At 47.6% G+C, this 12,844-nt stretch overlaps 1 protein-coding gene across 3 annotated transcripts in view; it reads right to left on the bottom strand.

Annotated features, from left to right (window-relative positions):
* Positions 1-12,844, bottom strand: part of Scn10a (sodium voltage-gated channel alpha subunit 10) — a 96,657-nt gene that overhangs the window by 35,752 nt on the left and 48,061 nt on the right. For all 3 annotated transcript variants that reach the window (XM_075964159.1, XM_075964160.1, XM_075964161.1), the window contains exons 13-14: positions 7,364-7,602; positions 6,047-6,220 (exon numbers count right to left, since the gene is read on the bottom strand). In XM_075964159.1, coding sequence (XP_075820274.1) covers positions 6,047-6,220; positions 7,364-7,602 — 413 coding nt within the window. The remainder of the gene's footprint in view (positions 1-6,046; positions 6,221-7,363; positions 7,603-12,844) is intronic.

Below are 12,844 nucleotides of genomic sequence, written 5' to 3'. Positions count from 1 at the left end.
GCAAGCTGGAGGCTTGTACTACAAGATCCCACCTCAAAACCAAATCCAAAGGAAACATCTTGTACTTGAGTATCAGTTTGTGGCTGACTATGTTTATCAAGATATTCTAAGACAGACATATGATTCGGGAATATCTTACCAATGTATAAGAAATGAAGGAAATAGAATCCAGACGTTTTGCTCCTAGAAGATTTGGGGAAGCGCCTTGCCTTTCATAACTAACAATGAAATCGCGTCTTTGGGTATTAGAAACGAGTTAGCAATTCTGAGGAAAAGAAGCATTTTAAATCGAGATCACACTGATGATGACTCACCATTTCTATTGAGAAAGAAAGGCCATGGTGAAAGGAAAGAACTGAGGATCACGTCAGAGAATGCGCTTGTGGGTGTGTGTGCGCCATAATACAGCCCTGGAGCCAGCTACGTGGTTAAGGAAATGGCATCATATAGAAAATCAGGAGCTCTCAGGACTTATGAACCCTGCCTCTCGCTCTTCCTAAGAGGACCATGAGGACGACAAGGCTGTCTTCAGGGGCAGCAGATCCCGTCTGCAGAAGCCCAGCTAGGGCCTGAGACTTGCACCAGACTGGGATATGGGTGAGAAACAGAACTTCGCTGGATTCAGTAGCTGAGATTTGGAGTTCTCTACTTAACTAATGTTTTCTTTTGGAGCTGAGGGGTAGAATCCAGGTCCTTGTGGATGCTATAAAAGCACTTTATTGATGAGCACAGCTCCCAATTAAAAATATATGAAATCAAAACGCTTGCTATGTAATGAGCTGAAACAAACAATTGTTATAAAATGTGGCTGTCCTGGGAGAAAGTAAAGATTTTAGCTAACTTTTAATTTTGCCTAAGCCAACAACTGACGCTGTAATTTCAAAACCAACTGCTCAAAGAATTAAAACAGAACATTTAGTAAAAAAAAAAAAAAGAGGGGGGCATAATCAAAGAGAGGTGGGGGAGGGGAGAAAGACAGCTGAAAAAAGGAGGGAGAGAGAGATCAAGTTAAGATAGATGCTCATTTACTTTGAGATGGATGTACTCAGTGCTTTGGCTAAAAGATGAAGACTGGCTTGCCGGAACTGAGCAAGGATCCGATGTCTGACTGTATGTGATCTGCAAGAGGCACACGAAGGTGGAAGTAGACGCATGGATACAAAGATGCTGGGCAAACTCTAAAGCAGAAGAAAGCAGGCTCCGTAATTACTGTCAAGGAAAAAACAGACTTATAAAAAAAGGTAAAAACAATCTTTATAGCACAAAGAAGGTTATTCTTAATAATAAAAGTTTGATATTACCAGGAAGCTATAAAACTTAAAATACGTGTGCACTCGGTAATCCAGACTCAAGACAGAACCACACGAGCAACAGATACACCGTAATCACAGCAGAGATATTTTAAGCACTACTTTCTCAGTAATTGCTATAACAAGCAGTAGACAACAATAAGCCAGGGTATAAAATGCCTCCTGTCATAAAGTTTCTCTACCCACAGCACAGAGGCAGCACTGCAGCCCGCGAGGGCACAGAGGCAGCGCTGCAGCCCGTGAGGGCACAGAGGCAGCGCTGCAGCCCGCGAGGGCACAGAGGCAGCGCTGTAGCCCGCGAGGGCAGCAGACTGGTTCTAGTTAAGGTGTAGGAATATTTCCAGCATACTGAGCCAAAGAGAAGGGATGAATAAGATGTAAAACCTTAAAACCAACAACATCCATTCTTTGACTTTAATACAACAGAGCTAGAACCCGACCACACAACTGGAATCCTCCACGTTCTGAAATGAAGAACGGCTCTTCCTATTAACCCTTGAGTCCAAGGATAAATCAAACTTGAAATTAGGAAGCATTTAGAATCAAACAAGAAAAAAATCTACAGATTAAAGCAGTTCTAAGAAGGAAATAGAAGTCTTACGTGAATATATAAGAAAAATAGATCGAAAATTGCATGTTACGAAGTTAGGAAAGAACAAAATATGAAGGCTGGAGAATGTAATTAAGATGAGACGAACGATTAATTGAAATTGGAAAACATCAATGATGCAGAGAGGATCAATGGGCTACAAGTTGGTTCTTTGAAGAAGCTAATTAAATTGATGGCTCTTAACGAGACTAATGAAAAATGACAAGAGCAAACACGAGTAATCGTTGCTAAGAAAGGTACGGCATGAACGCAGCTGACAAAGGCCCTTCACGAATAAGAAAGCACCTTCAACTCCAGGACAATAACACTAGAAAAGAAGAGTCCATCTCCAGAGCAAAAACAATTTGCCAAACAAGCCTGAGAAATAAAGCCGGACTCGGCTCAAGAAGTCAGGAAAATCCAATCACTAAGGAAAGTCCCGATCCCAGAGACAGCTTCCCTAGAGAACTCTATCAAACTCCTAAGGAGCAAATGATTCCAAAACCACATTCTGCATTAAAAAAGGAGATATTTCTCAGTTTTTTTTTGCAAAGAGTAGCATATGCGTGATATCAAAACCTAGGAAGGATTATGTAAAATTAAAAAAACCCAATTTATGAAAATGGATGCAAAAGCCTCACAGATTACTAGCAAATTGAACCTGTTCATTTAAATGTATTAAATTTATTCATTTTATTAAAAAAATGCATCACCAACAAATTGGGCTTACTCTATGAATGTAAAGATTCAGCAACAGAAACTCAATTTAAAAAAAATAACGTGTCGGTGTGTGTGTGTGTGTGTATCTGTGCATCTGAGTCAGTTGCCAATGGAAGCCAGAAGAGGACGAAGGATCCCCTGGAGCTACTGAAGGTTGTAAGCCATTTAGCGTGGGTGCTGAGAACCAAAAGGGTCCTCCGCAGGAGCAGCACGGGATTTTAACCACTGGCCATCTCTCCAGACCCTATGGTTATCTCAATGTTATTTTCTCTTTCTTTTAGAGGTAGAATAAATCTGATCTCTCTCACTTTTCTGTTTTTCTTTTTTTGGTTGACGTGAAATATGGGACAGGAGGTGATGTCTCTGTTTGTGTATATATGTGTAAAATCAAATTAGGTAATTAGCATACATGCTATCTTCACCATTATCATTTCTTCTTGGTAAGAACATTCAGAATCCTCTCCTGGGCCACTTTGAAATATGCAATGCATCATTATTAACTGTTAATGGGATTGTCTTATATGCAGAACAATGGTCTGATAAAATTAAATATCTATTCATGATAACTACTTAACAAAAGAAAGCTGGTAAAGGTTTTTCATTAAAGAAAAAGCTTCAGAAGCGTCAGGCTTGTTGAGATATTGGGATTATTATCTTTGCAGTCAAGAAAACAAGGTCGTTTGTTATTAAGACTTCTTTTCAGTGGGTACTAGATGTCCTAGCTGGCGCAGTCACATAGTAAGAAGAATCGTACGGCACAGGGCTTAGAAAAGAAAAACAAAATGTATTGTTTGCACATGATATGATCATGTTGAAAAATCTAAAAGAATCCATGAATGAACCCTCAGAATTAACAAAGGGGACTTCCGGGTACAAAAATATTAACTGTCAGAATACTGGCTCAAATTAGCAAAGACCACTTCAAAATATGTAAGATCTGTATGGAGAAATGGTGGGAAAATCATCAACTTGGAAGGCTGAACTGGATGGAGAGGGTGCTGTCTTTATAGATCAGCAGATTACATAACACAGAGTTTCAGCTGCTTCCCACACTGACTGCTAGACTTTATTGCAGTCCGGATGAAGAGAAGACTTAGGAGTTCCGTGTCTGTGTAGCTGTGGACATAGCTGCTTCTCAAAGCAGACGGGAAGCCAGAGGCCAGCACATTCTCAGAGTGAATTAGCTACTCTTCTCATTGCTGTAATCAAGCAGGAAGAATTAAGAGGGTTTAGGGAACACAGTTCATTATGCAGGAAGGGATGGTGGCAGCGACGTCAGAGGTCCCAGCCAGAGAGAGAGGATGGCTGGGTCTCAGCTTACTTCCTCCATTTTATTCTGCCCGCCCCTACCTCCCATGCCTCTCACGTCCAGGGCAACCTTCCCCTCTCAGCTAACCCTGTGGGAAGCACCCTCACAGACATCCTCAGAAGTTGTCTCCTCTGTGATTCTAAGCTCAGTCAAGTTGGCAATGAAGGTAGACAGACCAGCACAGCGGGTGACTGGGTTTATAGACACAGCCATGTTCTAAGTGCAGTAATTAAGATGGCACAATACTAGAGCAAAGAAAGACTGATAGGCGCCTTAAATCATGACCAGCGGGGGTTTTCGGGGAAGGGCAAGAATTTTCTTCTTTTCTCTCTTCTCCTTCCTTTTCCAAACCAATCAATTTTTTTTCTTTACCGAGTACCAACTTGTGCCTAGCATCTGGGGTAGAATGGCAGGAAAGAAAACCCTGATTTTAGCTCTCTGGACGACCACGATATAATAGTTAGAATCTGAGAAGAGCAGATTTGTTTGAAGAGCAAATCCCATTTCAGATACCGGAGTGTAGAGGCCCTCTGAGAAGCGGGGATGCACTGAACACAGAAGCTGAGGACCTGTTGAACTAAGTGAAGACCGGGGGGAATGTCTCCCAGGCAGAGAGCAAGCGTGTGTGGAGGGGCAGCTGTGGCTGGAGGAAAGTCGGTGGGAGAGAAGGGAGAGGGTACTGGAGTCTTGTCTGCCCTGAGGACCTCAAGTTTTAGTCTCAGTGGAGAGGTGTCTGTGACAACGCCTCTCACCAGTTTAAGGCGGTCACAAGAAAGGAAATTGTTGGTTTGATGAGGAGGCGCTTAGTGCACATTGCTATGCCATTTGCTTGACTTTTCTGAAATTTAAAGCAGCTTCGAAAACTAAGGGCTGTTCACTAAAGCTAGAGGACTACAAACCAGATCATCTTGGCTGTGTATTTTCTCCCAGGAATGCCCAGTGATCAGGGCCAGCATGGAGAGAGATGCTGGGCTTTGCAGGACAAGGGGAGGGGGCTGGATTTGTCCTTGACGGGATGATAATGTGGACAGACTATGGACTCTCCGCCAGGCTGTGGGGACTCAGAAGAGATCCCACACATGCGGCTGGGCGATGTGGTTAGAGGCGTGTTAAAATCAAGAATATGGGCGGGTAGCAGACACGACCCTGCCTCTATCTCACAACAAGAAGAGAGGAGTGGGGTGCTACCCAGTAGCGTCTCCAAAGGACACAGTGTCCCTGGGGTCTAGCTGTGAACAGACATATCAAGTTTGGGTCACTCCTGCTCCATCATGACACTTCCTGGGGACGGTCACACCAGTTCTTCAAGCTCACCCCTTGCTTGTTTCCAGGAGTCAGTGAAACTCCAAGCATCCTATGGATGGCCTGGGGACTTGAGGATGTCGGTGACCTCAGACTCTCCTGGGACTCTCAGGCTTGCTTGGCTGACAAAAGCAGATGTGTTCTGAGTGGCTGGCAGGCAATGGAGACTGGTGATTGAGTAAAGGAACGCCTCCGGTAGAGGGCGCCCTGGAGCTGAGTTTGGCGAGGAGCCTGCGCAGAGGCTAGGAGCATGGGGGCTTTTGTGGGTGTGCAGCACTGGGCTGTGATTTGGGGAGCCAAGAAATAAGAGAACGCCTTTTTGAGGTGGGTTGGGGCTGGGACCCAGCAATCGGGTGGGCCACGGGGATTTGAGTTCCAGATCGGACACTAGCGCGGAGTCCTGGAGGCTGGGAGACACTGTGTTCGTCATGAAAGCAGCAGTGTCTCAGGGTTGGGAGCATTAAATGAGGCCCATTCTATCAAGGGTGGAATGCTATGGCTTAGCCACATCTTCAGAGAATGTTAGCTGTCGGGGCTTCATTGCTGGGGCCGCTATTTGATTAGTGAATAGGGTGCCATTCAAAGGTCTCCTCCACAGATGAGGGACTGAGGTACCAAGAGAGGGAACGCCCCTACTTTACATCAGTGCAAAGCAGAATTTCTGACTCTTGAAACCATGCTCTGCCTTGCTCCCACAAGAACAGAATGGGAGTGGGGGTGGCTGGCAGAGTCCCTGAAAGGTACAGTGCCTTTCCCTAGGGGTCATCCTTCCTGGGCCTGCGTGGGAGTTCCCCAACGGCCAAGCGATGACATTACCAAACGGAAGGTGCGGAGCACAGACAGGCTGCCCTTCCTGGATATGCTCAGCTCCAGCAGGCTCACAGTGACGATGACGCAGTCGAAGATGTTCCACTTCTTCTGGAAGTAGTAGTAGGGGTCGAAGGCAATGATCTTGAAGGCCATCTCCATCGTGAAAAACACCGTGAAAACCTGAGGAGGAGAACAGTGTTCAGCACTGTGAGGTCTTTGGCTTGGGGACAATGAAGACAAGGACAGCAAGAAAAGAATCTTGTTTACAAGATAGCAAAGCATGCTGGGTGTAGTGGCACATGCCTGCAAATTAAAAAAAAGAAAGAAAAAGAAAAAAGAAGAAAAAATAAACAGCCTTTAGGAGGCTGTGGCAGGAGGACCTCAGGGTTGAGCTCAGGCTGAGCTGTCCAAGATCCTGTCTCAAAATAGTGGCATTAAAAATAAAAATAGAAGAAAACAGCAAATCCTTTTGTTTTGTTCTTGAGAACTGCAGACAGGAGTTTCTGAGCCACTGATGTCCAGAGAATACACATTAGAACTCAGGTTTCTGTTTTCTCTCCGATGACCACACTGAAAGTCATATCCAGGGGCTGGGAAGATGACTCAGTTGCCCAAACACTGCCACGAAAGCAGGGAGGACCCGAGTTTAATCCTCAATATTCCTGTAAGAAGCTAGGTGTGGTGGTACACACTTGCAGCACCAGTGCAGGGGAGGTAGAGACAGGATATCCCTGGGGCTCCCTCCCAGCCAGACTAGCAGAGCTGATGAGACCCCTGCTCAGTTAGAGACTCTGTCTCCAAAACGACAGGGCTGGGAGGAGGGGAGATAGGAAAGGAACATGATAAAAATATGCTACATAAAATTCTTAAAGAATATAGAAATACATAAAAACAGCAACGACAACAAGCGGATAGTTCCAAGGGACGACATCCGAGGTTGTCTTTGGCCTTCGCACCCATGCAGACATGAACACACACACACACACTCCATAGATTGTCCTTCAGGGGGGACATGACATGTGACCTCATTTCTGAGTAGAGACCAGAAAGACCGACGTGATCCAAGTGGCTAATTCCGTGTTCTGCGAAGGGATCTGAGCCATCCTTCCTCAGAGTTCTCCTTATCCACTTTCCTTGCTCATCAAAGCAACTCCCTCCAGCTCAGCGTGGCTCCTGCATCTCCTCCAGCCTGAGTTCAGGGTCCACATCTTCTCCTCGCCACCCCACCGCCAGCCTGCTCTCAGAGCAATACCAGCACACCACCCAGTGAAATCCCCCACCGGGATGGATGGAGCAGGCCACCAAGGCTGCCAGGTCACTCACAATGTTGCCGGCGTGGAGCATGGCCTCGAAGGCCTCGGTCATGGGGTAGTACTCCATGGCCATGAAGACGGTGTTCACCACAATGCAGAGGGTGATGGTGAGCTCAGCAAAGGGATCGGTCACCAGCTCGAAGAGAACCATCTTGAACTTTATCCACTTGGGGCTGCACTCCCAGATAAGACACTTCTGAGCCAAGCTGAGCAAGCAGGGCGGGCACCTCAGTTTAGAATCTTCAAGTTCTGCATGACGCCAAAGACAGATGTCATCCACATGTCTCCTTGGAGCCCCATCCTGTGGTCATGTTCTAGTCCCTTCCATACCGATACTGGTCACCTCCAAGGTCAACCTCACTCTAGCCCTCATCTCCACGCCTCCCAGTTTCTACTTGTGGAGCGATAGGATTTTGGTCCTGTCACCCCAATCCACCCATTCACCCAATCCCTCGGACTGTTGGAATGTCTCCACCTCCCTCTCCCCATATATGCACGTTGATGTGCATACATGTTCACGTGTTTAAGTGTAGAAACAAGAGGACAGCCTCACTTGTCATTCCTAAGGCATTGACCCCTCTGCCTCCTCTTCCTCTCAATGTAGCCCCGGCTAACCAGGAATTCACTTTGTAGACCAGGCTGGCTTCAAACTCACAGAGATGGCCCTGCCTCTGCTTCCTGAGTTCTGAGATTAAAGGCATGCGCCACCATGCCTGGTGAAATGGTCTTTTCTTAGCCTGGAACTCACAAAGTAAGTGAGACTGGCCTGCCTGAAAGCCCAAGGGTCCCTGCCTTGCCAGCACAGGGACTGCGTGGGTACGCTGCATGTCTAGCTTTTCACTGCACGGTTCTGAGGATCAAACTCAGGTTTTCAAGCTTGCAAGACAAACTCGGGCTGAGCTCTCCCTGCAGGCTGACCTCGCTTACTGACTGCCCACTGCCCCTACCATACCCTTACTTCTCAACTTACCCCACCTGGATTTCACACCCGTCCTCTGCCGAATTCTTTGTGGATGCGCTCAGTCCCTTCACCCACTTCCTCCTCTGCTTGCCTGGCAAAACCCCCTATGTATAAACCAGAGTTGAACCCAGCCAGCTGAACATGGTTGGACGAAATACACACTCAACCTTACCTGAGCCACCCTTGAGCCTCTGCCCGTCCCTGCCCAGGAGCTCTGCAAGGGTGACTGGTCCCCTTGAGTCAGAGACCCCATCCAGCATGCAGTGAAACCCAGTATGAGTTTATCTTATTAAAAAGAAATTATGAAAAAGATAAAACATACCACATCTAAACCATATCTAAATCTGATCCTCCAGCCTTCCAGAATATTCACTATTCTGTACTCATGAGCTTCCTTTATCTCCCTCAGAATTGAGAACTATTCAGGGAACAGCTCCTTCTGCCTCCATGTCTACAGGAGCACAGGAACCTGTACCCTCTCCATCTCCTGTCTCCATGTCTACAGGAGCAAGAGCTGCGCCCTGTCCATCTCCTACTCTCATGTCTACAGGAGCATGGGGAGCTGTATCCCTCTCCATGTCTACAGGAGCAAGAGCTGTGCCCTGTCCATCTCCTACTTCCATGTCTACAGGAGCAAGAGCTGTGCCCTGTCCATCTCCTGCCTCCATGACTACAGGAGCAAGAGCTGTGCCCTGTCTATCTCCTACTTCCATGTCTACAGGAGAAAGAGCTGCACCCTCTCCATCTCCTGTCTCCATGACTACAGGAGCAAGAGCTGCACCCTCTCCATCTCCTGTCTCCATGACTACAGGAGCAAGAGCTGCACCCTCTCCATCTCCTGTCTCCATGACTACAGGAGCAAGAGCTGCACCCTCTCCATCTCCTGTCTCCATGACTACAGGAGCAAGAGCTGCGCCCTGTCCATCTCCTACTTCCATGTCTATAGGAGCATGGGGAGCTGTATCCCTCTCCATGACTACAGAAGTAAGAGCTGCACCCTCTCCATCTCCTGTCTCCATGATACAGGAACAAGAGCTGCACCTTCTCCATCTCCTGTCTCCATGACTACAGGAGTAAGAGCTGCACCTTCTCCATCTCCTGCCTCCGTATCTACAGGAGCAAGAGCTGCACCTTCTCCATCTCCTGTCTCCATGACTACAGGAGCAAGAGCTGCACCTTCTCCATCTCCTGTCTCCATGACTACAGGAGTAAGAGCTGCACCCTCTTCATCTCCTGCCTCCGTGCTTACAGGAACATGGGGAGCTGCACCCTCTCCATCTCCTGCCTCCGTGCTTACAGGAACATGGGGAGCTGCAGCCTCTGACTCACATAGAAGCCTTCTCACCTACTCAGCTCCCTTCTCCATCCCCGGGTAGCCCCCCTGTGTCAGCAGGCCAGCATACTCTAACTGTATCTCAGCTTTAGAGAAGGTCCCTCTGGACCATGTTCTCTCTCTCTCTCTCTCTCTCTCTCTCTCTCTCTCTCTCTCTCTCACACACACACACACACACACACACACACACACACACACACACACACACACACACACATCTTCTGCCTCTTCAACAGCAAACTTCCTGGGAAGTTTTCTAAATGCAATCTCCAATTTTCCTCTTTTCCCTGGAGACCCTAGTGTCTGCCTCTTACCCCTCCCAACCTCAAACAGAATGCAGCCCTGTCTCTTGCAGCACTGACAGCCTAGGTTAACCCCTGCGTTTCCTCTCCTCCCCATGGCTACTGTTTCTCAGCTTTGTCTCTGCTTCCTCTTCTGGCTTGAGGTGTTGGCAAGCACAAACACTCTGGACTCCATCTCCCCACTGTCTCTCTGGGTACCTTATTGAACCCCAAGGCCCTACAAAACCACTTCCAGGCAGATCACTCTTAAATTATATGTCCAGCTTCTGATCTCTCCCTTGAGTCTCAGGCTTATCCCTCCCGCAGCCTCCATTGCATATCTGCCTGGCTGTGTAATTGGGGCTGTCTCTATGGAGAGCAATTCCAAAGCTTTGGGCTTGTCTATAAATCGTACTGCATGCTGTACATCGTGGAGATAGCTGTACCAGCTGACGTGGGCATTTCCCCCCATGTTTTCTTACACACACACTTTGCATACGAAGCCTCTTCCACTGTGAGGCTTTTAAACACCTACCCACCTTTGCCTCTTTCCTTAAATCTCACTATTTTTCAAGTCAACCTTTGGTGCACTTGAAGTTTATTTGGGGTAGGAAGCTATGTATTGGTGTAGTTTCTTCTTTGGTTGTTTATATTAACAGTATTTATTTATTGGATAATCTGGTTTCCTAAGAAGCTGAAACGGTGTTCTCACTGTGGTGCTTCCGTATGTTCCCACATACACATGTCCATTCCTCTTGCACAGACCGGGCTATTTATTTCCACCTCCACGCTGTGCTAATTACCTACTGTGAGTTTTTCAAACTACAGATGTCAAAACTGGCAAGGCATAGTTTTGTACAGACGCTGATGTGTTCTGGGAGCAAAATCAATCATCCCTGTTTGGAACAAAAGTGGACCTTCCTGGACCCGTTTTGGCACTGAAAGGTAGACTGAGAACTGGTGTTGAATGAGGACATTTACAGATAACATTCTGCAGAAGCAGCCTGTCGGGAAGGCATAGTGCACAGGGGCTCAGCACTGTCGTGTGTGTGTGTGTGTGTGTGTGTGTGTGTGTGTGTGTGTGCACGCCGTGAGCCATGTGTGCATGAGAGTATGCTTGCAGATGCCAAGGTCCATGCCACATGGCATGGCAGTGTCTTCCTCGCTCACTTTTTTAAAGACAGGGTTTCCCCATGTGGTTAGATGGGCTGGCCAGAGAGCTCTGGGATCTGCCTGTCTGCACCCCCAGTGCTGAAGTCAAAGGCACGCTGAGATTAGTTTTTACAGGGGCCTGGGTATTGGACTGGCACAGTGTCACCTTAGCAATGCAACCACCTCTGCTCTGTAACCACCATGACCGATCTTGATTGACTAAGACCATGGAGACAGGAGCAATCACATCGTGACCAGCCTTGAACGTGGTCATGGCCACTTCCCAGCAGTCTTGGGAAAGAACTTTCCTCCTCTGAAGGGGAGTGTCCTCCATTGAGATAACAGCCAAGGTCTCCACGTAAGCACCCTCTCCCACCACTTCCAGAATCTACTTGAATGTCCCTCTGTACCCTTTCTGTCTCCCCTGCTCCCCAAGATCTTTCTGGGTGTCCATATTCTCAAAAATAACCCCAATCCCAAGAACCATAATGGCTTCCTTCAGCCCCTACTGTCCTGTACTGTTTTTGTTTCCTTGTTCACGAGAGTTCTTGACAAAGCAGCCAGGTCTCTAACTTCTCACTGCCCACTTATTCTTCACGAGTGGCCTCTGCTCACGGTCCAGCCATGATGATCTTGATGTGTGTGTGTTCATGTGTGTGCACTCACGCCTGTGTGGGTGCCCCAGCAGTGTGTGTGCACTTTTGTGGCCAAAGGGCCACTTTCACTTTCCAGGGGCTCTCCAGCCTGGCTTTTGTGTTTATGTGTTATGTTGTGTATGATGCATGCATGAGAATGTGCAAGCGAGTGTGCCCATGCACTCAAATGCAGAAGGCAAGGCAAGACACCGGGTGTTCTCCTTTATCACACCGCACCCTACTGCCATGAGACGGGGTCTCACGTTGAACTATAAGTTCACTGATTTGGCTAGACCAACTGTCCAGTGAACTCTTGGGATCCCCCTGTCTCTGACACATGCAGCCAGCACAATATTTTTTTTAGTATGGATGCTGGAGATTTGAACTCAAGTCCTCGTGCTTGTAAGGCAGGTAATTTTACCCACTGAGCTCTCTCCCTGTCTCTTATGATCCCGTGCAGATCGCCAAAAACTCCCATGTGAGTAAAGTCACAGTGTGTGTCACCTGACATCGCCACAGCTTTGTCTCCGCTGACCTTTCTATTCCCGGGAGGAATCTGGACCCTTGTCTTTTCTTTTCCACTTCGGAGTCCTCTCTTATTTTATCTTCCTTCTGTCTCTTCCAATGGCCCCATCTCTTCTGCTCAACCATCACAGCTGTAGCTGCCTAAAACCCAGCCCCAGTTCTTCTCCTTGTTCTTACCTCATCCTCCTGCATCTTTTGAAAGTCACCACCTGGCTTCAGCTTGCTTTGGAATATACATCTCTAGGTTCCTGGCCTCAGCTTAATTCTAGAACCATTGAGCATCAAGCCAGCTTCCTACCAGACACTGCCACCTGGATGTTCCCAGGGTACTTCACGCTCCACATGTCCCAGACACATCCCCTCATGGCTTTCCTCGGAGGCCCTTTGGTCCTCCCTACAATGCTCACATGGGTCATCACGCCAGTGCCCTTCGGTGACTTGTCCCAGAACCATGTGCACTGTGAACCTCTGAATCTCACACCCCTCAGAGACCTGTGCAGCCCTTCCGATTCCCGTTATCCTTGTTGCCACGGCCCCAGGTCTAAGCTCTTTCAGCTCTTGTATGATTTCTTCCTGCTTTCGCTGCCAACACCCTCCCACTTAA

The sequence above is a fragment of the Microtus pennsylvanicus genome, chromosome 3 (assembly GCF_037038515.1).
Source record: "Microtus pennsylvanicus isolate mMicPen1 chromosome 3, mMicPen1.hap1, whole genome shotgun sequence".
NCBI lineage: Eukaryota > Metazoa > Chordata > Mammalia > Rodentia > Cricetidae > Microtus > Microtus pennsylvanicus.
Note: the sequence above shows the minus strand (reverse complement) of the source record. Positions and strands in the feature narration are given on the sequence as shown.